The sequence below is a fragment of the Pan troglodytes genome, chromosome X, assembly GCF_028858775.2.
Source record: "Pan troglodytes isolate AG18354 chromosome X, NHGRI_mPanTro3-v2.0_pri, whole genome shotgun sequence".
Classification (NCBI taxonomy): Eukaryota; Metazoa; Chordata; class Mammalia; order Primates; family Hominidae; genus Pan; species Pan troglodytes.
Window position 1 is genome coordinate 1,870,127 of NC_072421.2, and position 25,018 is coordinate 1,895,144.

At 51.4% G+C, this 25,018-nt stretch overlaps 1 protein-coding gene across 8 annotated transcripts in view; it reads left to right on the forward strand.

Moving 5' to 3' along the window:
- Positions 1-2,954: 2,954 nt before the first annotated feature.
- Positions 2,955-25,018, forward strand: part of LOC107972835 (interleukin-3 receptor subunit alpha) — a 39,943-nt gene continuing 17,879 nt past the window's right edge. For 2 of the 8 annotated variants that reach the window (XM_063804746.1, XM_054676585.2), the window contains exons 1-6: positions 3,231-3,383; positions 8,718-8,816; positions 14,027-14,145; positions 16,849-16,963; positions 21,525-21,657; positions 21,747-21,931. In XM_063804746.1, coding sequence (XP_063660816.1) covers positions 8,753-8,816; positions 14,027-14,145; positions 16,849-16,963; positions 21,525-21,657; positions 21,747-21,931 — 616 coding nt within the window. In that variant the 5' untranslated portion in view covers positions 3,231-3,383; positions 8,718-8,752. Of the gene's footprint in view, positions 3,384-8,714; positions 8,817-14,026; positions 14,146-16,848; positions 16,964-21,524; positions 21,658-21,746; positions 21,932-25,018 lie in introns of all 8 variants that reach the window. The other 6 variants (XM_063804747.1, XM_054676582.2, XM_063804750.1 and 3 more) reach the window with 4 other exon arrangements.

Consider the following 25,018-nt stretch of genomic DNA (forward strand, 5'->3'; position numbering starts at 1 on the left):
GCTCCAGGCATCCCTGGGCTTGTGGCCCCATCACTCCAGTCTCTGCCTTCATCTCCACGTGGCCTCGTCCTCTGTGTCTGTGTCTCCTCTTCTGTCTCTTACAAGGACACCTGTCATTGCATTTAAGACCCACCCTCAAGCAGGATGATCTCATCTCATGCTCCGTCACTTAATCACATCTGCAAACACCCTATTGCTGAATAAGGCCTTATTGCAGGTCTGGGCACTAAGACATGGACAGATCTTTCTGGGGCCACAGTTTAATCCACTCCAGGTGTATCCAGTTCCCTCTGGAGGCTCTAGGGGAGGGTCCTTCCTGCCTCTCCCAGCTCCTGGGGGCTCCAGGCATCCCTGGGCTTGTGGCCGCATCACTGCAGTCTCTGCCTCCGTCTCCACGTGGCCTCCTCCTCTGTGTCTGTGTCTCCTCTTCTCTCTTAGAAGGACACCTGTCATTGGCTTTAGAGTCCATACTGCTCCCAGAAAATCTCATTTGAGTTAATTGTATCAGCAACAACCCTCTTCTCAAATAAGGTCATGTTCTGAGACTCCAGGTGGGCATAAATTTGGGGGGCGGTGGGGAGAGAGGCAGCTCACCCTGGAGCAGCAGGAGAGATAAAAGGAGCCGGGGCAGGGCCAGGCGCCGTGGCTCACGCCTGTCATCCCAGCAGTTTGGGAGGTCGAAGCGGGTGGATCACTTGAGGTCAGGAGCTCGAGACCAGCCTGGCCAACATGGTGAAACCCTGTCTCTACTAAAAATACAAAAAATTAGCTGTGCGTGGTGGCGGGCACCTGTAGTCTCAGCTACTCGGCAGGCTGAGACAGGAGAATCGCTTGAACCTGGGGCAGAGGTTGCAGAGAGCCGAGATCACACCACTACACTCCAGCCTGGGTGATGGAGCAAGACTCTGTCTCAGAAAAAAAAAAAAAAAAAAAAAAGATATCTTAGTGGTCAGGTGCGGTGGCTCACGCCTGTCATCCCACCACTTTGGGAGGCCAACGAGGGTGGATCACCTGAGGTCAGGAGTTTGAGACCATCTGGCCAACATGGTGAATCCCCGTCTCTAGTAAAAATTTAAAAATTAGCCGGGCGTGGTGGCAGGTGCCTGTAATCCCAGCTACTTGGGAGGCCGAGGCAGGAGATTCGCTTGAACCTGGGGCAGAGGTTGCAGGGAGCCGAGATCGCACCATTGCACTCCAGCCTGGATGACAGAGCAAGCAAAGCGAGACTCTGTCTCAAAGAAAAAAAAAAAAAAAACAGGAGCCAGGCTGCAAGGTGGAGGCTCTGGGGAAGGGCTGAGGTTGGGGTGGAATTCGGGAAGGGTGCCAAGAACCAGAGAAGAGTTGATACATTCAGAGGGAAGGGAAGGGCTGTCTGGGAGTGCGCGTGCTGAGTAAACACAAATAACAGATTTCAGCGTTGGAAAGAGAAGCCCGAGACAGGTTGGTGAGTGCCCCATTCAGGGCTGGACTTTACTAAGGGTTTTTGTTTGTTTGTTTTTTCTTGAGACAGAGTTTGCTCGGGTGCCCCATTCAGGGCTGGACTTTACTAAGGGTTTTTGTTTGTTTGTTTTTTGTTGAGACAGAGTTTGCTCTTGTCACCAGGCTGGAGTGCAGTGGTGCGATCTCGGCTCACTGTAACCTCCGCCTGCCGGGTTTAAGTGATTCTCCTGCCTCAGCCTTGGGAGAAGTTGGGATTACAGGCACCTGCCACCACGCCTGGCTAATTTTTAAATTTTTACTAGAGACGGGGTTTCACCATGTTGGCCGGACTGGTCTCGAACTCCTGCCCTCAGGTGATCCACCCACCTCGGCCTCCCAAAGTGCTGGGATGACAGGTGTGAGCCACCGCGCCTGACCACTAAGATTTTTTTTTTTTTTTTTGAGACGGAGTCTCGTTCTATTTCCCAGGCTGGAGTGCAGTGACACCATCCTGGCTCACTGTAACCTCCGCCTCCCAGGTTCAAATGATTCTCCTGCCTCAGCCTCCGGAGAAGCTGGGATTATAGGCACCCACCACCACGCCTGGCTAACTTTTTTATTTTTATTAGAGACGGGGTTTCACCATGTTGGTCAGAATGGTCTCGAACTCCTGACCTCAGGGTGATCCACCCTCCTCGGCCTCCCAAAGTGCTGGGATGACAGGTGTGAACCACCATGCCTGACCACTAAGATATCTTTTTTTTTTTTTTTTTTGAGATGGAGTCTTGCTCTATCACCCAGGCTGGAGGGCACTGGTGCCATCCTGGCTCACTGTAACCTCTCTCCCAGGTTCAAACTATTCTCCTGCCTCAGCCTCCAGAGAAGCTGGGATTACAGGCACCTGCCACCACGCCTGGCTAATTTTTAAATTTTTACTAGAGACGGGCTTCCACCATGTTGGCCAGATGGTCTCAAACTCCTGACCTCAGGTGATCCACCCTCGTCGGCTTTCCAAAGTGCTGGGATGACAGGTGTGAGCCACCACCCCTGACCACTAAGATATCTTTTTTTTTTTTTTTTTTGGGACCGAGTCTTGCTCTGTCGCCCAGGCTGGAGTGCAGTGGCGCAATCTCGGCTCACTGTAACCTCCTCCGCCTCCCGGGTTCAAGCGATTCTCCTGTCTCAGCCTCCCGAGTAGCTGGGATGATTACAGGTGCTCACCACCACGCTGGGCTAATTTTTGTATTTTTAATAGAGACGGGGTTTCACCATGTTGGCCAGGCTGGTCTCAATCTCTTGACCTCAAGTGATCCGCCCGCCTCGGCCTCCCAAAGTGCTGGGATGACAGGCGTGAGCCACCGCACCCGGCCACTAACATATCTTTAATAAGATCTGTCATCTGAGACCGGGGGCCACCTCCCTGTCTGGGTGCTGTTTCCCACGAAACAGGGAGGAAACACAGGCAGGAGCCCCTGGACACCAGCATTGACGCCTCCAAGGCTGAATTTACTATGTCAGGAAGTTGCCCAACCCTGCCTGTATAGCCAGCAAGAATTCTAATTATAGCAAACAGAAACACTTGCAGAAAAAAAAAAAAAAAATGAGAACGGGAACATGACAATTTTCAAAGAAAGAGTCTTTCTTTCAAGGAAAGTCAGGTTCATGGTTACGAAGCTGCTGACCCCAGGATCCCAGCCCGTGGGAGAGAAGGGGGTCTCTGACAGCCCCCACCCCTCCCCACTGCCAGATCCTTATTGGGTCTGAGTTTCAGGGGTGGGGCCCCAGCTGGAGGTTATAAAACAGCTCAATCGGGGAGTAGAACCTTCGGTTTCTCTTCGGGGAAAGCTGCTTTCAGCGCACAAGGGAAGACATCAGAAACATCCTAGGATCAGGACACCCCAGATCTTCTCAACTGGAACCACGAAGGCTGTTTCTTCCACACAGCACTTTGATCTCCATTTAAGGTAAGGTCCCCTCTCCAGGGTGGGATGAGGGAAAAAGAGGGCAGGCAGGGGAGGCGGTGGACCGTGGGTTCCCAAATCCAAGCTGGCAGACACGGGGCATTGGCATGTAACAGGTTTCTGCTGAGACCTGCTGTCCGTGTGGGCACCACACCGCACATAGAATCACCCGGTACCAGAGAAGTATGTTTGCGATCTCATTCACCCTTTTGTAAGTGGATCGGACGCTGAAGCCATCATAGCATGTTAGATGCCTTGGGTTTATAAAGGTGATAGCATTAGGGGTAATTTGACGGTGCTTTCTGCTTTTTCGGTGTGCTTGCTAGAAAATGTACACACCTACACATGGCTAGAGTTCTCTGTTTATTAGAAAGCGCTGGTTCAGTTAGTCAATGAGCTCACGCCCAGGGCGTGCTGACTGCCAGCCGGGGAGCCGCTTTTGGGGCTGGGACCCCAGCCTGCTTGTAGTGTTTCTCAGTGGTTTTCAAAGGCCGGCGGGACTCAGAATGTTCCAGACGGCTGGTGAAACCTCAGGTCCCTCCTAGCAGCTTTATTCACAGTAGCCAAGAGGTGGAGACAGCCCTGGTACCCATCTATAGATGAATGGAGAAATATAATGTGGTCCAGCCACACAGTGGAATATTATACAGCCATGAAAAGGAACAAGCAGCTTTATTCACAATAGCCAAGAGGTGGAGACAGCCCTCATACCCCATCTATAGATGAATGGAGAAATATAATGTCCATCCACACAGTGGAATATTACACAGCCATGAAAGGGAACAAGCAGCTTTATTCACAATAGCCAAGAGGTGGAGACAGCCCTTGTACCCATCTATAGATGAATGGAGAAATATAATGTGGTCCAGCCACACAGTGGAATATTACACAGCCATGAAAAGGAACAAGCAGCTTTATTCACAATAGCCAAGAGGTGGAGACAGCCCTCGTACCCATCTATAGATGAATGGAGAAATATAATGTGGTCCAGCCACACGGTGGAATATTACACAGCCATGAAAAGGAATAAGCAGCTTTATTCACAATAGCCAAGAGGTGGAGAGAGCCCTCGTACCCATCTATAGATGAATGGAGAAATATAATGTCCATCCACACAGTGGAATATTATGCAGCCATGAAAAGGAACAAGCAGCTTTATTCACAATAGCCAAGAGGTGGAGACAGCCCTCGTACCCAACTATAGATGAATGGAGAAATATAATGTGGTCCAGCCACACAGTGGAATATTATACAGCCATGAAGAGGAACAAGCAGCTTTATTCACAATAGCCAAGAGGTGGAGACAGCCCTCATACCCATCTATAGACGAATGGAGAAATATAATGTGGTCCAGCCACACAGTCGAATATTATGCAGCCATGAAAAGGAACAAGCAGCTTTATTCACAATAGCCAAGAGGTGGAGACAGCCCTCATACCCCCATCTATAGATGAATGGAGAAATATAATGTCCATCCACACAGTGGAATATTACGCAGCCATGAAAAGGAACAAGCAGCTTTATTCACAATAGCCAAGAGGTGGAGACAGCCCTTGTACCCATCTATAGATGAATGGAGAAATATAATGTGGTCCAGCCACACAGTGGAATATTACGCAGCCATGAAAAGGAACAAGCAGCTTTATTCACAATAGCCAAGAGGTGGAGACAGCCCTCATACCCCATCTATAGATGAATGGAGAAATATAATGTGGTCCAGCCACACGGTGGAATATTACACAGCCATGAAAAGGAATAAGCAGCTTTATTCACACTAGCCAAGAGGTGGAGAGAGCCCTCATACCCATCTATAGATGAATGGAGAAATATAATGTGGTCCAGCCACACGGTGGAATATTACACAGCCATGAAAAGGAATAAGCAGCTTTATTCACACTAGCCAAGAGGTGGAGAGAGCCCTCATACCCCATCTATAGATGAATGGAGAAATATAATGTGGTCCAGCCACACAGTGGAATATTACGCAGCCATGAAAAGGAACAAGCAGCTTTATTCACAATAGCCAAGAGGTGGAGACAGCCCTCATACCCCATCTATAGATGAATGGAGAAATATAATGTGGTCCAGCCACACAGTGGAATATTACGCAGCCATGAAAAGGAACAAGGCTCTGCCACAGGTGGCAATGTGAGTGAACGCTGAGGACATCATGCTTCCTGAGAGAGGCCAGATACAAAAAGATACATAGTGTCTGTATGATTCCATTTACTCCCTATGTCCAGATACAGGCAAATCCACAGAGACAGAAAGTGGATGAGTGGTTGCCACAGGCTGGGGAAGAGGAAGGACGGGTCTTTAATGGGTCTGGGGTCTCCTTTTGGGGTCGTGACAATGTTCTAGAAGATAGAAGTGGTGGTTTTTTTTGAGACAGAGTCTCGCTCTGTCGCCCAGGCTGGAGTGCAGTGGTGTGATCTCAGCTCACTGCAACCTCCACCTCCCGGGTTGAAGCAATTCTCCTGCCTCAGCCTCCTGAGTAGCTGGGACTACAGGCACCCGCAACTACGCCTGGCTAATTTTTGTATGTTTAGTAGAGACTCTGTATGTTTAGTAGAGTAGTAGAGATTTTGTATGTTTAGTATGTTTTGTATGTTGGTCAGGCTGGTCTCGAACTCCTGACCTCAAGCAATCCACCCCCCTCAGCCTCCCAAAGTGCTGGGATTACAGGCGTGAGCCACCACGCCTGGCCAATGAAAATATTAATCAATAAATGTTAAGAGCACAGATTTCCCAACGTTCTCACTCAGGCATCTTCCTGGACCATGGCCCCTACAGGCAAGTGTAACTGTGTGTGGTGTGCCCAGCACGTTTTGGACAGCGAGGCCATTATGAGCACTCACCCCCTGGTCTCTTGGCTGAGCTGAACACAGGCTCTGTCCGAAAGGCGACTCTAGAGATTGCCTGTTGCCTTGGAGGTGGGCTGCGGTCCCTCTGCCCAGGCAGGAAGGGGCTCCGAGGCCTCTGGAACCTCATTTCACCTTTTCCCTGCTGCCCTCAGTCCCGTCCCCAGCCTCAAGGGGCTCAGCTTTTTCCAGGCTCACCCCTTCCATTTATAATTTGGAGACAAGCAAGGTCCACTGACGCTAACGCCATTTGGTTCTTTAAAAGATGTTAGGCCGGGCGCGGTGGCTCACGCCTGTCATCCCAGCACTTTGGGAGGCCAAGGCGGGTGGATCATGAGGTCAGGAGTTCGAGACCAGCCTGACCAACATGGTGAAACACCATCTCTACTAAAAATACAAAAATTAGCTGGGTGTGGTGGCAGGCGCCTGTAATCCCAGCTACTGGGGAGGCTGAGGCAGGAGAATCGCTTGAACGTGGGAGGTGGAGGTTGCAGTGAACCAAGATCGTGCCACTGCACTCCAACCTGGACAACAAGAGTGAGACTCCATTTCAGAAAAAACAAAACAAAACAAAACAAAAAACCAGAAAAGACAGCTGCCACCCCAGAGCACAGTGTAGGAGAGCCAGCCTTTCTGGGATGCGGCAGAAAGTTCCAGTGCAGGAGGCTGAGGTCCTGTACCCCCTTGTTACGGTAACTTCAGCCACTTAGGAATTTCTGTGTGTTGATTTCATCATTGTAATTATACTTCTTTCCACTGCTTTGTCATCTGAGCTTCCTGGTGCGCTGCAGAGGATGTGTTTTCCTGGTTTGTGGATACAGCTCGAGCCAAGAACGGGCTAAACCCCCAGGGCAGGAACTCTTTTTTTTTTTTTTTTTTTTTTTTGAGACAGAGTCTCGCTCTGTCGTCCAGGCTGGAGTGCAGTGGTGCCATCTCGGCTCACTGCAAGCTCCACCTCCCGGGTCCAACTGATTGTCCTGCCTCAGCCTCCCGAGTAGCTGGGATTATAGGCACACTCCACCACGCCTGGCTAATTTCTGTATTTTTAGTAGAGACGGGGTTTCACCATGTTAGCCAGGCTGGTCTTGAACTCCTGACCTCGGGCAATCTGCCCACGTCTGCTTCCGAAAGTGCTGGGATTACTGGCATGAGCCACTGCACCCAGCCGGCAGGGCTTCTTTCAAAAGGGAAAGGCTGACACACACACAGATGCATGCACATACATGCACACATACACACTCATGCAAACACATTTGTACACATACATTCACACATGCATGCACATAAATATGCACTTCTAGGCACATGCACGCACACATACAGACTCTCATGCATGTATATTTGTGTATGCACATGTGTGTACACACGGAATGCATGCACAGATACATATGCATTCAAACACAAAGACTGTGTGTACCTGCATGCATGAAAACACACAAACACAGCCGGGCACGGTGGCTCACGCCTGTAATCTCAGCACTTGGCGAGGAAAAGGCGGGCGGATCACCTGAGGCAGGAGTCCGAGACCAGCCTGGCCAACATGGTCAAATCTCTACTAAAAAATACAAAAAGTAGCCTGGACGCGGTGGCTGACACCTGTCATCCGAGCACTTTGGGAGGCTGAGGTGGGTGGATCACCTGAGGTCAGGAGTTCGAGACCAGCCTGGCCAACACGGTGAAACCCCGTCTCTGCTAAAAATACAAAAATTAGCCGGACGTGGTGGTGGGTGCCTATAATCCCAGCTACTCGGGAGGCTGAGGCAGGACAATCGGTTGAACCTGGGAGGCGGAGGTTGCAGTGAGCCGAGATCACGCCATTGCACTCCAGCCTGGGCAACAAGAGCAAAACTCTATCTCAAAAAATAAATAAATAAATAAATAATACAAAAATTAGCCAGGCATGGTGGCGTGTGCCTGTAATCCCAGCTACTCAGGAGGCTGAGGCAGGAGAGTTGCTTGAACCTGGGAGTCAGAGGTTGCAATGAGCCGAGATCGTGCCACTGCACTCCACTCTGGACAACAAGGGCGAGTCTCCATCAGGAAAAAAAAGAAAACACACAAACACTTATGTGTGCACACAGATACGCACGGGCACAAAAATGTACACACATGTGCAAGCACACACACACATAGACACATGTACACAGTACCCGTGTGTGCACAGGCATGCATGCAGTCCTGCAAATGTGCAAACAGACATGGCTACACACAGGCATGCAGACATATAGACCCATGTACACACACACGAATATTCGTGCACACAGTGCACACATGTACAAGCACACTCTGACGTGCATGCGTGTGCAAAGGCGCATTTGCACACAGACACATATGCACACTCACCACCACTTTCCCTCCAGAAGCAGTTCCTTCTGCTGTGAGCACCAGGCTCTGGAAGGGGCAAGCGTCCTTCATTACCCGCAACCCAGTTTCACAGCCAGTCCCCGCTGCCTGACTCTCGTTTCTCCTCCAGCAGGCACCTCTGTCCTGCGTTCCGGAGCTGCGTTCCCGATGGTCCTCCTTTGGCTCACGCTGCTCCTGATCGCCCTGCCCTGTCTCCTGCAAACGAAGGAAGGTAAGAACTGGAGAAAAAATGCACGTGCCACCTGGGGAGCGGTGGGGGTAGACAGACACACAATGTCAGCGTGCAGTCCTTCAGGGAAACTTTTCATGCTGAGCTCATGGCAGAGTCTCATGCAGCGGTCGGGAATGACTCAGACACTTCCCTGTACCCATCACCAAGTTCCCTGTAATGCAGCATCTTGCAAAACGGTAATAGGACCTCAGAGGCAGGGACCTGATCATGACACAGATGCCATGTGAGGTGTTTTGATGAAACTCACATGCTGGGATCAACAGCACCAATAACAATTTCCAGTTTCCTTCATTGTTTATCTTACTTTTTCATTTTCTTATTATTTTTATTTTGGAGACAGGGTCTTACTCTCTTGCCCAGGCTGGAGTGCAATAGTGTGATCTCGGCTCACTGCAACCTCTGCCTCCCGGATTCAAGCGATTCTCCTGCCTCAGCCTCCCGAGGAGCTGAGATTACAGTCGCGCACCACCATGCCTGGCTAATTTCTGTATTTTTGATAGAGACGGGATTTCACTATGTCGGTCAGGCTGGTCTAGAACTGCTGACCACAAGTGATCCGTCTGCCTTGGCCTCCCAAAGTGCTGGGATTACAGGTGTGAGCCACAGCGCCCGGCCTTTTTTTTTCATTGGCTTTTACGGTCTATTACTGCAGGGTTTCACTTTACCTTGAATTTCTTTTAACTTTAATTTGCTTTTCATTCTTTAACTTCTTTTTTTTTGACACAGAGTTTCATTGTTGTTGCCCAGGCTAGAGTGTAATAGCGTGACCATGGCTCACTGCAACCTCTACCTGCTGGGTTCAATTGATTCTCCTGTCTCAGCCTCCCAAGCACCTGGGATTACAGGTGTCCGCCACCACGCCCAGCTAATTTTTCTGTTTTTACTAGAGACGGGGTTTCACCATGTTAACCAGGCTGGTCTCAAACCCCTGACCTCAGGTGATCTGCCTTCCTCGGCCTCCCAAAGTGCTGGGATTACAGGTGTGAGCCACCGTGCCCGGCCAGAAGTTCTACTCTGAGGCGATCCTTTTGTTTTGTTGTTGAGATGGAGTCTTGCTCTGTCGCCCAGGCTGGAGTGCAGTGGCATGATGTCTGCTCACTGCAAGCTCCACCTCCTGGGTTCACGCCATTCTCCTGCCTCAGCCTCCCGAGTAGCTGGGACTACAGGCGCCCGCGACCAAGCCGGGCTAATTTTTCATATTTTTAGTAGAGACGGGGTTTCACCGTGTTAGCCAGGATGGTCTCGATCTCCTGACCTCATGATCCGCCTGCCTCGGGGTTGGGATTACACACTTTGGGAGGCCAAGGCAGGTGGACGATCACAAGGTCAGGAGTTCGTGACCAGCCTGACTAACACGGTGAAACCCCGTCTCTACTAAAAATACAAAAATCAGCTGGGCGTGGTGGCAGGCGCCTGTAATCCCAGTTACTCGGGAGGCTGAGGCAAGAGAGTCGCTTGAACCCGGGAGGAGGAGGTTGCAGTGAGCCGAGATCACGCCATTGCACTCCAGCCTGGGCGACAGAGTGAGACTCCGTCTCAAAATGAATGAATGAATGAGTGAATGAATGAATTTCTTGTAAGAATTTTTTTCCCCAGACAGTTTGTTTTAAGGGATAAATTATCCTTCTAAGTTAGAAGAAAATAATGCCAGAAGTCTAGACATTCTTATGCTTTGGTCCTGCTTATCAAACCAAGGTTGCTGACCTTGATAACCACTCAAGATCCTTACAGTTTATAAAGTCATTTCCTCAAGTTTTCTAAGTGGCCGATCAGAGATAAACCCTAGAGAAATAGTTGATGTATGTTTCTAGCTTTGGGTGACCAGCAAAATGTGATAGAATATTGCCTTTTACTGGCCGGGTGCAACGGCTCACGTCTGTAATCCCAGCACTTTGGGAGGCTGAGGCGGGTGGATCACTTGAGGTCAGGAGTTCAAAACCAGCTTGGCCATCATGGTGAAACCCCGTCTCTACTAAAAATACAAAAAATTAGCTGGGCGTGGTAGTGTGCACCTGTAATCCCTGCTACTCAGGGGGCTGAGGCAGGAGAATCACTGGAACCCAGGAGGCGGAGGTTGCCGTGAGCCAAGATCACGCCATCGCACTCCAACCTGGGTGACAGAGCGAGACTCCATCTCAAAAAAAAAAAAAAAAAAAAAAAAGAATATTGCCTTTAACATCTTTGTACAGGTCATTTATGAAATATCTTGAGCTCTGTGATGGCTAAGAGAGACCTTCTTTTTCTTTCTTTCTTTTTTTTTTTTTGAGACGGAGTTTTTTTGTTTTTTTGAGACGGAGTCTCGCTCTGTTACCCAGGCTGGAGTGCAGTGGCGCCATCTCAGCTCACTGCAACCTCCGCCTCCCGAGTTCCAGTGATTCTCCTGCCTCAGCTTCCTGATTAGCTGGGATTACAGGCATGCGCCACCACGCCCGACTAATTTTTGTATTTTTAGTAGAGACGGGGTTTCACCATGTTGGGCAGGCTGGTCTCGAACTCCTGAACTCGTGATCTGCCCACCCCGGCCTCCCAAACTTCTGGGATTACAGGCGTGAGCCACGGTTCCCGGCCTAAAGAGACCGCCTTCTACTCTGACACTGTGGTGTTAATATGTTACTATTTCATTATGCTTCAATGTATATTGGAATGTATGTACTCTGATCTTCCATCAATACCAGAATTGCTCAGTTTGGGAGCTAGGTAAGAAAATGGATACCACAGTATAATAATCATGCCTCATATTGAAAAATACATGCTTGGCCGGGTGCAGTGGCTCACGCCTGTAATCCCAGCACTTTGGGAGGCCGAGGCGGGTGGATCACCTGAGGTCAGGAGTTCGAGACCAGCCTGACCAACAGGGTGAAACCCCGTCTCTACTAAAAATACAAAATTAGCTGGGTGTGGTGGCGCATGCCTGTAGTCCCAGCTACTCAGGAGGCCAAGGCAGGAGAATCGCTTGAACCCAGGAGGCGGAGACTGCAGTGAGCCAAGATTGCACCATTGCACTCCAACCTGGGCAATAGGAGCGAAACTCCGTCTCAAAAAAAAAAAAAGGAAGGAAAAGAAAAATATATTCTTTTGCAATTTGCAAACTGCCATTTCAAAAATCACAGTGTATATAGGAGACTGTGTGAAATTTCCTTTTTTTTTAAAATTTGAGACAGCGTCTTGCTCTGTCACCCAGGCAGGAGTGGAGTGGCGTCATCTCAGCTCACTACAACCTCTACATCCAGGGTTCAAGTGATTCTTCTGCCTCAGCCTCCCAAGTAGCTGGGATTACAGGTGCCCGCCACCACGCCTGGTTGAGTTTTGTATTTTTGCAGAGATGGGGTTTGTCCATGTTGGTCAGGCCGGTCTCCAGCTCTTGACTTTAAGTGATCTGTGCCCGTCGGCCTCCCAAAGTGCTGGGATTACAGGCATGAGCCACCGCACCCGGCCATTGTGTGACATTCCTAAACCACAATTTGTTCTCAGTTCTTGAAAATAACACGCATGACATACCTGGTTATAAAAGGTATACTTTACAACCACAGGACCAGCATAATTGGTCTGTTTGCTTGAGTTTCCCTCTCCCCACATCCCACACCTTTGGGGATGTGACAAAATCAAGCTTATAAGGAAGGCTGATTAGATCAATATGGCATTATTGGCTTATGATTTCTTTTCTTTTTTTTTTTTTTTTTGAGACGGAGTCTCACTCTGTTGCACAGGCTGGAGTGCAGTGGTGCAACCTCGGCTCACTGCAACCTCCCCCTCTGGGTTCAAGCGATTCTCCTGCCTCAGCCTCCCGAGTAGCTGGGACTACAGGCACCCGCCACCACGCCCGGCTAATTTTTGTATTTTTAGTCGCGACGGGGTTTCACCGTGTTAGCCAGGATGGTCTTGATCGCTTGACCTTGTGATCCGCCCACCTTGGCCTCCCAAAGTGCTGGGATGACGGGCGTGAGCCACCGCGCCCGTTTGCTTTATGACTTCTACCAGCTCACAGAAGTCTCCTGTCTACATAGAACTCCACTTCCCAGCCAGGCTCAGTAACTCACATCTGTGATCCCAGCACTTTGGGAGGCTGAGGCAGGCAGATCATGTGAGGTCGGGAGTTCGAGACCAGCCTGGCCAACATGGTGAAACCCCATCTCTAGTAAAAATACAAAAATTAGCCGAGTGTGGTGGCAGGCACCTGTTATCCCAGCTGCACAGGAGGCTGACACAGGATAATCGCTTGAACCTGGGAGGCGGAGGTTGTAGTGAGCCGAGATCGCGCCACTGAGTTCCAGCCTGGGCGACAGAGTGAGACTCCGTCTCAAAACAAACAAGCAAACAAAAATACCCATTACAATGTTGTTTTAAGATTGTTGTATATCAACTGGGCATGGTGGCTCATGCTTGTAATCCCAGCACTTTGAGAGGCCGAGGCGGACAGATCACAAGGTCAGGAGATCGAGACCATCCTGGCCAACATGGTGAAACCCCATCTCTAGTAAAAATACAAAAATTAGCCGGGCATGGTGGTGGGCTCCTGTAATCCCAGCTACTCGGGAGGCTGAGGCAGGAGAATCGCTTGAACCCAGGAGGTAGAGGTTGCGGTGAGCTGAGATCACGCCATTGCACTCCAGCCTGGGTGACAAGAGCAAAACTCCGTCTGAAAAAAATAAAAAATTAAAAAAAATAAAGAAATGGACCTCCCAAAGGTATTGGCTAACTCCACGGGCAAAAAAACCATACCCATTACAATGCTGTTTTAAGATTCTTGACCTGGCGCGGTGGCTCATGCCTGTAATCCCAGCACTTTGGGAGGCTGAGGCGGACGAATCACGAGGTCAGGAGATCGAGACCATCCTGGCTAACACGGGGAAACGCCATCTCTACTAAAAATACAAAAAAAAAAAAAAAAAAAAAAATTAGCCGGGCTTGGTGGCGGGCGCCTGTAGTCCCAGCTACTCGGGAGGCTGAGGCAGGAGAACAGCTTGAACCGGGAGGCAGAGCTTGCAGTGAGCCGAGATCGTGCCACTGTAGTCCAGCCAGGGCGACAAGAGTGAAACTCCATCTCAAAAAATTTAAAAAAATAAAATAAAAGAACTTCACCTCCCAAAGGTATTGGCTAACTCCACGGGCAAAAAAAAAACCATACCCCTTACAATGCCGTTTTAAGATTCTTACGTATCTCTTCTAACTCCAACCTGTCACCGTTTTAGATCCAAACCCACCAATCACGAACCTAAGGATGAAAGCAAAGGCTCAGCAGTTGACCTGGGACCTTAACAGAAATGTGACCGATATCGAGTGTGTTAAAGACGCCGACTATTCTATGCCGGTAAATCATACTCTCTATTGTTTTTTATTTTTATTTTATTTATTTACGTATTTATTTATTTATTTATTTATTTATTTATTTATTTATTGAGACGGAGTCTTGCTCTGTCGCCCAGGCTGGACTGCGGTGACCCGATCTCCGCTCTCTGCAACCTCCACCTCCCAGGTCCATGCCATTCTCCTGCCTCAACCTCCCGAGTAGCTGGGACTACAGGCGCCCGCCACCACGCCCGGCTAATTTTTTTGTATTTTTAGTAGAGACGGGGTTTCACTGTGTTAGCCAGGAGGGTCTCGATCTCCTGACCTCGTGATCTGCCCGCCTCGGCCTCCCAAAGTGCTGGGATTACAGGCGTGAGCCACCGCGCATGGCCCAGACTCTCTAATGTTGACGAACAAGACGTTTCCGTCTTCTGCAGGAATCTCAGAACCAATACTGCTCCCATCGCTGGTGTCATGACTACCTGGTTTCTGCCCCGAAGTCAGCTGTGGGATTTGAAGTGACTTTGGAGGGTCTGGTTCCCCGTCCGCGGGATATCTAAGATGGCACACACTGGACAGGGTGGATGTGAAAGTGAAATGAGGCTAAGCTATGACTGGTGCGAAACCCAACCCCACGCTGGGCATGGTGGCTCACGTCTGTCATCCCAGCACTTTGGGAGGCTGAGGCGGGGGGATCACCAGAGGTCAGGAGTTCGAGACCAGCCTGGCCAACACGGTGAAACGCTGTCTCTGCTAAAAATACGAAAGTTAGCCGGGCACAGTGGCTCACACCTGTAATCCCACCACTTTGAGAGGCTGAGGCGGATGGATCACCTGGGGCCAGGAGTTCGAGACTAGTCTGGGCAACATGGTGAAACCCCGCCTCCACTAAAAATATAAAAATTAGCCGGGCATGGTGGTGGGTACCTGTAATCCCAGTTACTTGGGAGGCTGAGGCAGGAGAATTGCTTGAACCCGGGAGGCGGAGGTTGCATTGAGCCGAGACTGTGCCACTGCACTCCAGCCTGGGGGACAAGAGCAAGACTTCATCTCAAAAAATAAAAAGAAAAATTAGCCAGATGTGGTGGCACATGCCTGTAATACCAGCTATTCAGGAGGCTGAGGCTGGAGAATTGCTTGAACCTGGGAGGCCGAGGTTGCACTGAGCCGAGATTGTGCCATTGCACTCCAGCCTGGGAGACAGAGTGAAACTCCATCTCAAAACAAAAGCAAAAAGAAAAGCAAAAACAAAACAAAAGTGTGTGCTCAGGAAACAAGGTCCTCATCACGAAATCCTTCCAAATCCCCCATCTTGTCATCACCTGCGTTCTCAGGGTTTGAGAACAGCGCCAGACCTCATGGGGTGGCCCAGGTGAGACTGTGAGCTATTTACAAGTCAGTGTCTTATGGGAAAGGAGCACGTTTCCCTGAGAACCTATTTGGTCCCCTCCAAGAGCTATGTCCGTTCAATACAATTCAAATCACGGCCCTTCATGCATCTGCTCGGGCCACCATTATAAAATCCCACAGCCCAGGAGGCCTAAACCACAGACATTGATTCTCCCACAGTCCTGGAGGCTGGAGGTCTGAGATCCAGGTGTGGGCAGGGCTGGTTCCTCCTGAGGCCTCTCTCTCGGGCTTGGAGACGCTGTCTTCTCCCTGTGTCCTCACAGGGTCAACCCTCTGTCTGTGTCTGTGTCCTCGTCTCCTCTTCTTATAAGGGCACCAGTCCTATTGGATCCGGACTCTCCCTAGTGACCTAATTTGACCTGAATCACGTCTTTAAAGACCCCAGCTCCAAATACAGTCCCATTGAACTTTAGGGCTTCGATATGTGATTTTGGAGAGTAGAGATAAAACAGTCTAGAATCCCAGAGCGATTTTACCATACCATGGCAAACTGACTCTCAACTTTAGAAACACAAATGCTGAAAAAAAACTAAGGAAATTTTGAAAAAGAAGGTGAATGAAGGAGAACCTGCCTTACCTATATCAAAAGGCACTGAAAAGTTCATACCCAACGTGCGGATTGCTATAAGAATACACAAGTAGGCCGGGCGCAGTGGCTCACGGCTGTCATCCCAGCACTTTGGGAGGCCAAGGCGGGCGGATCACGAGGTCAGGAGATCGAGACCATCCTGGCTAACACGGTGAAACCCCGTCTCTACTAAAAATATAAAAAATTAGCCGGGCGTGGTGGCGGGCGCCTGTAGTCCCAGCTACTCGGGAGGATGAGGCAGGAGACTGGCGTGAACCCAGGAGGTGGAGCTTGCAGTAAGCTGAGATCGCGCCCCTGCACTCCAGCCTGGGTGACAGAGCGAGACTCCGTCTCAAAAAAAAAAAAACAGAAAAAAGTCTTGGCTGGGCGTGGTGGCTCACGCCTGTAATCTCAGCACTTTGGGAGGCTGAGGCAGGCGGATCACATGAGGTCAGGAGTTCGAGACCAGCCTGACCAACATGGTGAAACCCTGTCTCTACCCAGAAAAATACTTTAAAAATTAGCTGGGCGTGGTGGCGGGCACCTGTAATCCCAGGTACTCGGGAGGTTGAAGCAGGAGAATGGCTTGAACCCGGGACGGAGAGGCTACAGTGAGCTGAGATCACGCCACTGCCCTCCAGCCTGGACGACGAGAGCGAAACTCTGCCTCAGAAAAAATCTGAACATGATTAGCATCAAATTAAGCATGGTCTCTCAGCAGCCATCATAGTCCTATGTCTCTCTTAGGCAGTGAACAATAGCTATTGCCAGTTTGGAGCAATTTCCTTATGTGAAGTGACCAACTACACCGTCCAAGTGGTCAACCCACCATTCTCCACGTGGATCCTCTTCCCTGAGAACAGTGAGAAAAATGTTCATTGTTTGTTTATTCTCTATTCCCTCCCTCCTTCCTTTTCTCCCTCCCTCTCTCCCTCCCTCTCCTTCCCTCCCTCTTTCCCTCTCCCTCCCTCCCTCTCTCCCTCCCTCTCTCCCTCCCTCTCTCCCTCTCCCTCCTTCCCTCCCTCTTTCCCTCTCCCTCCCTCCCTCCCTCTCTCCCTCCCTCTCCTTCCCTCCCTCTTTCCCTCTCCCTCCCTCCCTCCCTCTCTCCCTCCCTCCCTCCCTCTCTCCCTCCCTCTCCTTCCCTCCCTCTTTCCCTCTCCCTCCCTCCCTCCCTCTCTCCCTCCCTCTCCTTCCCTCCCTCTTTCCCTCTCCCTCCCTCCCTCCCTCTCTCCCTCCCTCTCTCCCTCCCTCTCTCCCTCCCTCCCTCCCTCCCTCTCTCCCTCCCTCTCTCCCTCCCTCTCTCCCTCCCTCTCTCCCTCCTTGTCTCCTTCCCTCTCTCCTTTGCTGTATCTTTTTTTTCTTTGTTTTTCTTTCTCTTTCTTTCTTTCCTTTTCCTGTGTCTCTCTCTTTTTCTCTTTCCCTACCTCCCTCCCTTTCTTCCTCTTCTTTCTTTCTTTCTCTTTCCCTCCCTTCCTTCTTTCCTTCTCTTCACTCCTTCCTTCCTTCCCTCCTTCTCTTCTTTTCCTCCCTCCTCCTTCCCACCCTACTTCCTTTCTTTCTCTCTCCTTCCTTCCCTTTCTTTTCTTTCTTTTCCTCCCTGCCTCACTCCCTTCCTTTGTTCTCTCCCTCTTCTTTTCCTTCCTTCCCTCCATCCTTCCTTTCTCCCTTCCTTCCTTTCTTCCTTCCTTCCTCCCTCCCTCCCTTTCTCTCTCTCTGTCTCTTTCCCCCTCCCCTTCCCTCCCCCTCCCCTCCCCTCCTCTCCTCTCCCCTCTCCTTTCCTGACACGGTCTTGCTCTGTTGCCCAGGCTGGAGTGCAGTGGTGCAATCACAGCTTACTGCAGGCTTCACCTCCTGAGCTCAATCCTTCTGCCTCAGCCTCCCACGTAGGTGGAACTGTACCCATGTACCACCATGCCCACCTAATTTTTTAAACACTTTTTCTTTTTTTTAGACAGAATCTCACTCTGTCCGCCAGGCTGGAGTGCACTGGCATGATCTCGGCTTACCGCAACCTCCGGCTCCCGGGTTCAAGCGATTCTCCTGCCTCAGCATCCCGAGTAGCTGGGATTATAGGCGCCCACCGCCACGCCCAGCTAATTCTTGTATTTTTAGTAGAGACGGGGTTTCACCATGTTGGTCAGGCTGGTCTCAAACTCCTGACTTCGTGATCCGCCCGCCTCGGACTCCCAAAGTGCTGGGAGTACAGGGGTGAGCCACCGCGCCCGGCCTTAAATACTTTTTGTAGAGATGGGGTGTCGCTGTGTTACCTGAGCTGCTCTCAAACTCCTAGGCTCAACTGATCCTCCCGCCTCAGCCTCCCAAAGTGCACGGATTATAAGCATCAGCCACCACGCAAACTCCTAGGCTCGAGTGATCCTCCCGCCTCAGCCTCCCAAAGTGCAGGGATTATAAGCATCAGCCACCACGCCTGGCCTCTTCTTTGTTTTTTAATTAATTAGAAGTCCATGGTTTATTTTTTTGTTTTGTTTTGTTTGTTTTTCTGTGATGGAGTCTTGTTCTTGTCGCCCAGGCTAGAGTGCAGTGGTGCGATTTCCGCTTACCGCAAACTCCGCCTCCCGGGTTCAAGCGATTCTCCTGCCTCAGCCTCACAAGTAGCTGGGATTACAGGCACCCGCCACCACGCCCGGCTAAATTTTGTATTTTTAGTAGAGATGGGGCTTCACCATGTTGGTCTCGAACTCCTGACCTTGTGATCCACCCGCCTCAGCCTCCCAAAGTGCTGGGATGACAGGCGGGAGCCACCGTGCTGGGCCTCAATTTAATTATTTTTAAGTTTAATGGATTTCCAGGGAGTTATGCCGAGTCGGAAAAAAAAGACGACTCCAGAGCGTGACACACACAGTGATTTCATTAATACAACTGTCTTGAAATGGCAAAATTTTACAAATAGAAAACAGTCTCCTGGTTTGCAGGGATATAAGCAGGAGTGAGAGCTGAGAGAGGTGGGTTTGGCTGTAAAAGTGCTCCTTGGGGAGGCCGGGCGCAGTGGCTCACGCCTGTAATCCCAGCACTTTGGGAGGCCGAGGCGGGCAGATCACCTGAGTTCAGGAGTTCGAGACCAGCCTGGCCAACATGGTGAAACCCCGTCTCTACTAAAAACACAAAAATTAGCCAGGCACGGTGGCTCACGCCTGTAATCCCAGCACTTTGGGAGGCCGAGGCGGGTGGATCACCTGAGGTCAGGAATTCGAGACCAGCCTGGCCAACATGGTGAAACCCCATCTCTACTAAAAATACAAAATTAGCCAGGGGTGGTGGCACATGCCTGTAGTCCCAGCTACTCAGGAGGCTGAGGCAGGAGAATCACTTGAACCCGGGAGGCGGAGATTGCGGTGAGCTGAGATCGTGCCATTGCTCTCTAGCCTGGGCAACAAGAGTGAAATTCCATCTAAAAAAAAAAAAAAAAATTAAAAAGAAATTAGCGGCCAGGCCCAGTGGCTCACACCTGTAATCCCAGCAGTGTGGGAGGCCGAGGCGGGTGGATCACGAGGTCAGGAGATCGAGACCATCCCGGCTAACATGGCGAAACCCCGTCTCTATTAAAAATACAAAAAAATTAGCTGGGTGTGGTGGCGGGTGCCTGTAGTCCCAGCTACTTGGAAGGCTGAGGCAGGAGAATGGCGTGAACCCGGGAGGTGGAGCTTGCAGTGATCAGAGATTGCGCCACTGCACTCCAGCCTGGACCACAGAGCAAGACTCCGTCTCAAAAAAAAAAAAAAAAAAGAAATTAGCATGGCATAAGGGTACTTGCCTGTAATCTCAGCTACTCTGCCGGCTGAGGTTGGAGGATCACTTGGGCCCAGGAGCTCGAGGATACAGTGACCTGAGATCGCACCACTGCACTCCAGCCTGGGGGACAGACCAAGGCCTTGTCTCAAAAACAAACAAACAAAACCATGAAAGAAAAAACTCTAGATTGGCCAGGCACGGTGGCTCACGCCTGTCATCCCAGCAGTTTGGGAGACCAAGGCCCGTGGATCACCTGAGGTCAGGAGTTCCAGACCAGCCTGGCCAACATGGTGAAACCCCATCTCTACTAAAAACACAAAAATTAGCCAGGCATGTTGGCGGGTGCCTGTAATCCCAGCTACTCGGGAGGCTGAGGCAGGAGAATCACTTGAACCTGGGAGGCGGAGGTTGTGAGCCATTGAGCTCCAGCCTGGGCAACAAGAGTGAAACTCTGTCTTAAACACACACACAGATGCACACACACGCACACACACACAAACAGTGAAAGAAAAACATCTGTAATCCCAGCAGTTTGGGAGGCTGAGGCGGGTGGATCACTTGAGGTCAGGAGTTCGCGACCAGTCTGGGCAACATGGTGAAACCCCATCTCTACTAAAAATACAAAAATTAGCTGGGTGTGGTAGTGGGCGCCTGTTGTCCCAGATACTTGGGAGGCTGAGGCAGGAGAATTGCTTGAACCCGGGAGGCGGAGGTTGCAGTGAGCCGAGATGGCGCCATTGTACTCCAGCCTGGGCGACGGAGCGAGACTCTGTAAAAATGAATAAATAAATCATTAAAAGAATATGCAGGATCTCTCCGTATTATTATTATTTTTTACAACGGCTTGTGTATCCACCATGGTCTCAAAATACAAAAGGCACTCTAAAAAGCAATCAGAGTTTTATTTTTTTTTTTGAGACGGAGTCTCGCTCTTGTCACACAGGCTGGAGTGCAGTGGCATGGTCTTGGCTCACTGCAACCTCTGCCTCCTGGGTTCAAGAAATTCTCCTGCCTCAGCCTCCCTATTAGCTGGGATTACAGCAGCCCGACATCATGCCCGGCTAATTTTTGTATTTTTAGTAGAGGCGGGGTTTCACCATGTTAGCCAGGCCGGTCTCGAACTCCGGACCTCAGGTGATCCTCCTGCCTCGGCCTCCCAAAGTGCTGGGATTACAGGCATGAGCCACCATGCCCGGCTTTTATTTATTTATTTATTTTTTGAGACGAAGTCTCACTCTGTTGCTCAGGCTGGAGTGCAGTGGCGTGATCTCAGCTCCATGCAACCTCTGCCTCCTGGGTTCAAGAAATTCTTCTGCCTCAGCCTCCCGAGTAGCTGGGATTAGAGCGGCCCGACATCACACCTGGCTAATTTTTTCTATTTTTAGTAGCGATGGGGTTTCACCATGTTGGCCAGGCTGGTCTCAAACTCCGGACCTCAGGCGATCCACCTGCCTTGGCCTCCCAAAGTGCTGGGATCACAGGCGTGAGCCACCACACACGGCTAATTTTTGTATTTTTAGTAGAGACGGGGTTTCTCCATGTTGGCCAGGCTGGTCTCGAACTCCTGACCTCATGTGATCCACCCGCCTCGGCCTCCCAAAATGCTGGGGTGACAGGCGTGAGCCACCGTGCCCGGCCCCGATTCGAGTTCTCTTTCATGTTTGTGAACCCAGGTGGGAAGACTCGGGCAGGTGCAGAGAATCTGACCTGCTGGATTCACGACGTGGATTTCTTGAGCTGCAGCTGGGCGGTAGGCCCGGCGGCCCCCGCAGACGTCCAGTACGACCTGTACTTGAACGTTGCCAAGTAGGTGTGCCCTTGGGCAGAGGCCGGGCTGTCCCTGGTGCGGGTGCCATCGGCGTGGGGTCGTCCCCCAACCTTACCGCTTACCGCAGCAGGCGTCAACAGTACGAGTGTCTTCACTACAAAACGGATGCTCAGGGAACACGTATCGGGTGTCGTTTCGATGACATCTCTCGACTCTCCAGCGGTTCTCAAAGTTGCCACATCCTGGTGCGGGGCAGGAGCGCAGCCTTCGGTATCCCCTGCACAGATAAGTTTGTCGTCTTTTCACAGATTGGTGAGTAGACCAGGACACTCCCTCCCACCCTCAGTTCTGTGATACCACGGCTTTAGCGTTAGGCCAGATCCCACGGGACCACGTGGCTCCCAACGCAGACGTTGGCCTCTCACATTTCCAGAGGCTGGACGTTGGAGGTCAGGGTGCTGGCTGGCTGGGCTCCTCGGGAGGTCTCTTCCTGGCTTGGAGAGAGGGTCATCTTCTCACTGTGTCTTCATGTGGTGGAGAGAGAGAGAGAGAGATGAAGTTCTGGGGTCTCTTGTTAGAAGGGCACTAACACTATCATGGGTCCCATCATGGGTCATAGGATCCCTCATCATGGGTCATGGGACCCCCCGTCATGGGTTCCATCATGGGTCCCATCATGGTTCATAGGATCCCCGATCATGGGTTCCATCATGAGTCAGAACCCCCTATCATGGATTCCATCATGGGTCATGGGAACCTCCATCATGGGTCCCATCATCGGTCATAGGACCCCCTATCATGGGTTCCATCATGGGTCATGGGACCCCCTATCATGGATTCCATCATGGGTCATGGGAACCCCCATCATGGGTCCCATCATCGGTCATAGGACCCCCTATCATGGGTTCCATCATGGGTCATGGGACACCCCCCATCATGGGTTCCACCATGAGTCATGGGATCCCTCATCGTGGGTTCCATCATGGGTCATGGGACCCCCCCATCATGGGTTCCACATGGGATCCCTCATCACTGGTTCCATCATGGGTCATAGAATCCCCCATCATGGGTTCCACCATGAGACGTGGGACCCCCTATCATGGGTTCCACATGGGATCCCTCATCATTGGTTCCATCATGGGTCATAGGATCCCCCATCATGGGTTCCATCATGGGTCATGGGACCCCCCCATCATGGGTTCCATCATGGGTCATGGGACCCCCCATCATGGGTTCCATCATGGGTCATGGGAACCCCCATCATGGGTTTCATCATGGGTCACAGGATCCCCTATCATGGGTTCCATCATGGGTCATGGGACCCCCCCCATCATGGGTTCCACCGTGAGTCATCGGATCCCTCATCATGGGTTCCATCATGGGTCATGGGACCCCCCCCATCATGGGTTCCACCGTGAGTCATGGGATCCCTCATCATGGGTTCCACTATGAGTCATGGGATCCCTCATCATGAGTCCCATCATGGATCATGGGATCCCTCATCATGAGTCCCATCATGGATCATGGGATCCCTCATCATGGGTTCCATCATGGGTCATGGGACCCCCCCCATCATGGGTTCCACCATGAGTCATGGGATCCCTCATCATGGGTTCCACCATGAGTCATGGGATCCCTCATCATGAGTCCCATCATGGGTCATAGGATCCCTCATCATGCGTCCCATCATGGATCATGGAACCCCCCCCCACCATGGGTCACAGAATCCCCCATCATGGGTCAAAGAATGCCCCATCATGGGTCCTGTCATGCATCACTGGATCCCCCTATCATGGATTCCACCATGAGTCATGGGATCCCTCATCATGGGTCCCAGCATGGGTCATGGAAGCCCCCATCATGGGTCATGGGAACCCCCCATCATGGGTCATGGGAGCCCCCATTGTGAGTCATGGAATCCCTCATCATGGGTCTCATCATGGGTCATGGGTCCCATCATGGGTCATGGGAGCCCCCATCATGAGTCATGGAATCCCTCATCATGGATCTCATCATGGGTCATGGGTCCCATCATGGGTCATGGGAGCCCCCATCATGAGTCATGGAATCCCTCATCATGGGTCATGGGTCCCATCATGGGTCACGGGAGCCCCCATCATGGGGGTCCACCCTCATAACTTCAGCCCACGCCAGTCACCTCCCAAAGACCCCACCTTCTAACACCACCCAACCAGGGGTTAGAGCTTCAGTGGAGGAATTTGGGACAGAAGGACACACACTTTCAGTCCATGATAGCCGAGCTCCGGGGAACCTCCCAGGTGGTGAGAATGTCAATATGCCCAGAGCTGACATGCCCTGACCCCACGGGCAGGGTACTCGGATGCTTCAGAAGAGGAGGGGGAAACGAGGAAGAGGAGGAGGACAAGGAGAAGAGAAGGGAGGAGAGGAAGAACATGAGCAGGGGGAGGAGGAGGAGGAGGAGGAAAAGAAGAAACAGAGGAAAAGGAGGGGGAGGAGGTAGAGATGGAGAGGGAAGGAAGAGGAGGAAGAGAAGAAAACGGAGAAAGAGGAGGGGGAGGAGGACGAAGAAGAGAAAATGGAGAAAGAGGAGGGGGAGGAGGTGGAGATGGGGAGGGGAGGAAGAGGAGGAAGAGAAGAAAACAGGAGGGGGAGGAAGAGAAGAAAATGGAGGGAAAGGAGGGGGAGATGGGGAGAGAAGGAGCAGGAGGAGGAGAAGAAAGAAGAGGAAGAAAGAAGGAGGAGGAGAGGGTGGAGGAGGAAGAGGGTGAAGGAGAGAGGGAGGAGAATGGAGAGGAGGAGGTGGGGGAGGGAAGAGAAGGAGGTGAGGAGGAGGAAGGGGAGGATAGAGAAGGTGGGGTAGAAGGGTGGTGAGGTGGGGAGGGAGGAGGAGAGAGGAGGACTGGGAGGAGGGGGCAGGAAGGTGGAGGAGGGGAGGGGAGAAGGAGGGGAGAAGGGTGGAGGAAGGAGAGCAGGAGGAGGGAGGAGGAGGAGGGGCAGAAGGAAGAAGGAGTGGGAGGAGAGGAGGAGAAAGGAGAAGGAGGAGGAGAATGGGCAGGGGAGGAGGAGGAGAGGGAGGAAAAGGAGGCAGAGGAGGGTGGAGGGGGAGGAAAGAGGAGGAGAGAGGAGGGAGAAGGAGGGGAGAGGATGGAGGAAGGGGAGCAGGAGGGGGAGGAAAAAGGAGGAGGGGCAGAAGGAAGAAGGAGCAGGAGGAGAGGAGGAGGAGGAGAGGGAGGAAAAGGAGGTGGAGGGGGAAGGAGGAGAGAGGAGGGAGAAGGAGGGGAGAGGATGGAGGAAGGGGAGCAGGAGGGGGAGGAAAAAGGAGGAGGGGCAGGAGGAAGAAGAAGCAGGAGGAGAGGAGGAGGAGGAGAGGGAGGAAAAGGAGGTGGAGGGGGAAGGAGGAGAGAGGAGGGAGAAGGA